The 2,569-nt window shown below is 38.6% G+C and overlaps 1 protein-coding gene across 1 annotated transcript; it reads left to right on the forward strand.

Moving 5' to 3' along the window:
* The first annotated feature begins 220 nt into the window (after positions 1-220).
* On the forward strand, positions 221-1,906 carry LOC113770787 (anthocyanidin 3-O-glucosyltransferase 2-like). The gene has a single exon (XM_027315369.1). It carries the CDS (start codon positions 380-382, stop codon positions 1,823-1,825), a length of 1,446 nt encoding a protein of 481 aa, XP_027171170.1. The 5' UTR covers positions 221-379; the 3' UTR covers positions 1,826-1,906.
* The last annotated feature ends 663 nt before the right edge of the window (positions 1,907-2,569 follow it).

Below are 2,569 nucleotides of genomic sequence, written 5' to 3' on the forward strand. Positions count from 1 at the left end.
TCTAACGTTATGATATCAAAAGGAATTGTAGTAAATCCTTTAAAAATAATGGTGGGTATTGAAGATAAAGGTAAATTTTGAAATTATGGAGGGACTCGCACGTCAAAAATACCCCATCACGGGCATTGGTAGTTTAGGTTGTCTACATTTACAAACCTTATCTTCATCTACGATTTTAGTACCTGTATTTCTTGTTTTAGTGTCTACATAATTACTGCATTTTGTATTAACATCACATCTGCTTTTGAAGTAAACTGGATAGAATACACATCCATATTCTTGTATCACAACTCACAAGCTAGGGAGAAACTAGAAAGGCGAATAAATTTTTTGGAACTTCATCTTCAATCTAGTCCACAGAGTGAGGTTAACGGAGAAGATGAATGAAATGAAGAAAGCAGAGCTCGTGTTCATTCCTTCACCAGGGATGGGTCATTTAGTATCAAGTGTCGAACTAGCAAAGCTTCTCATTGAACGTGAGGAACAATTGTCGATTACTGTTCTAATTATGAAGCTGCCCTTTGATACAAAGATCATTAGCTACAGAAATTCATTGTCAGCGTCTTTGAGTTCGCGCATAAGGTTCCTTGAGCTCATCAAAGAAGAGCCTTCTTCACAATTGACATTTTCTCATTCATTTCTGTTTCAATTTATCGACAGCCATAAAAGTTGTTTGAAGGAGGTTCTTGCTGAAATATCCAATTCTGTTTCGTCTGATCTCAGTGGAATTGTCATAGATATGTTTTGCACCTCCTTCATTGATGTAGCCAATGAATTTGGAGTTCCTAGCTATATATTCTACACATCTGGTGCTGCGATGCTTGGCCTTGTATTCCATTTGCAAAGTCTGAGAGATGATCTCAAACAAGATTTGAGACGTTATGAGAATTCGGACGTTCATTTAGCTGTGCCTACTTACATCAATCCTGTTCCAGCTAAAGTTTTGCCTTCGGGACTATTTGACAAGGAAGGAATTGGCGACATAATCCTCAATCAGGTCAGAAGATTCAAGGGGACCAAGGGAATCATAGTTAACACTTTCCTTGAGCTAGAATCCCATGCGATTCACGCCTTGAGCAATGATAAAACCGTCCCACCAGTATATGCAGTAGGGCCTGTATTGAATCTGAAGGGAAGCAATAGTCAAAATCAAGAAACTGAGATGATTATGAAATGGCTCGATCTTCAGCCAGAATGTTCTGTTGTGTTCCTTTGCTTTGGTAGTGGAGGTAGTTTTGATGGTGACCAAGTGAAGGAAATTGCCCATGCACTCGAGTGCAGTGGATATCGATTCCTCTGGTCATTGAGAAGGCCTCCACCTAAAGAAACATTTGAGTTTCCCGGTGAGTATGAGAACCTGGATGAAGTCTTGCCAGAAGGGTTCTTGCCGCGAACTGCTGCGGTTGGAAAAGTTATTGGATGGGCACCACAGGCGGCAGTTCTATCCCATCCTGCTGTGGGGGGCTTTGTTTCTCACTGTGGTTGGAACTCAATATTGGAAAGCGTTTGGTGCGGTGTGCCAGTGGCAACTTGGCCGCTTTATGCTGAGCAGCAGACAAATGCGTTCTTAATGGTGAAGGACTTGGCAACGGCAGTGGAGATCAAAATAGATTTCAAAAAAGATCTGCTACTGGGTGTGAGTAGTGAGATTTTGACTGCAAATGTGATTGAAAGAGGGATTAAACATCTGATGGATCCTGAGAATGAAATCAGAGAGAAGGTAAAGGAAATCAAAGAAAAGAGCAGATTGACTCTAAATGAAGGAGGATCATCCTATGCTTACTTGAAGTGCTTTCTCGAAGATGTAATAAATAGTATTCCATAATTGTTTGTCAGATCTCAATTGTTATAATGTATTGCATAATTGATTCTTTTTCTTAAATCCAGAGCTGAAGGTCAACCATTACTAATATCCATTAACTCTGCTATAACCAATTTTACTCTGAAAATCAGTCCTTTTTTCTGTTTTTGCTTGTTAGGCTTTCTTATGTTTTCCCTTTCACACTTTCTTTTGCTATTCTAATCTTCAATGTGGTACTTTGTAGGTCAAATACAATCCGTGACTTTGAAATGGACTAGCAAGGACAATGTAGACTTACAATTGAGTTAATACTAACAGTGAATAGCTAAACTTGTTAAACTTCGGAGTTGGCAAGTTTATGGAGTATTGTAGTGCTAAACCAAAAATGATGGAACTAAATTGTGACAACTTTACTGCGGCATTGAGAGCAGAGTATGTCTTTTACAGCATTTAGTCACACCTAGTTGTGGTGCGCGCTGTTCTACTTGCAATAATTGGTACAAAATGCATGCTGCCTTACATTTTTTGGGCTGCAATTAAAGCATAGCTTACTCTTATAATGCTGACAAGGTGGTACTGTTTTTCTTCTAATGTACTGTATCATTGCAGGCTCTTACCTGGTAAGTTTTCTTTTTCCTTACGTCCCCTTTTTTTTTTTTTTTTTTTTTTGTGAAATTTGAACTCAATGAACACGGAAAATCCTCAAAATTGACTAAAATAAGGCAAATTCTCGTATGCAACTTTAAACTTTGTAGGCAACATGTTCAA

Source organism: Coffea eugenioides, chromosome 5 (genome assembly GCF_003713205.1).
Source record: "Coffea eugenioides isolate CCC68of chromosome 5, Ceug_1.0, whole genome shotgun sequence".
Classification (NCBI taxonomy): domain Eukaryota; kingdom Viridiplantae; phylum Streptophyta; class Magnoliopsida; order Gentianales; family Rubiaceae; genus Coffea; species Coffea eugenioides.

What these genes read in the sequence shown, in the direction of transcription:
- LOC113770787 (XM_027315369.1), top strand. Translation starts at nt 380, where the DNA reads ATGAATGAAATGAAGAAAGCAGAGCTCGTGTTCATTCCTTCACCAGGG.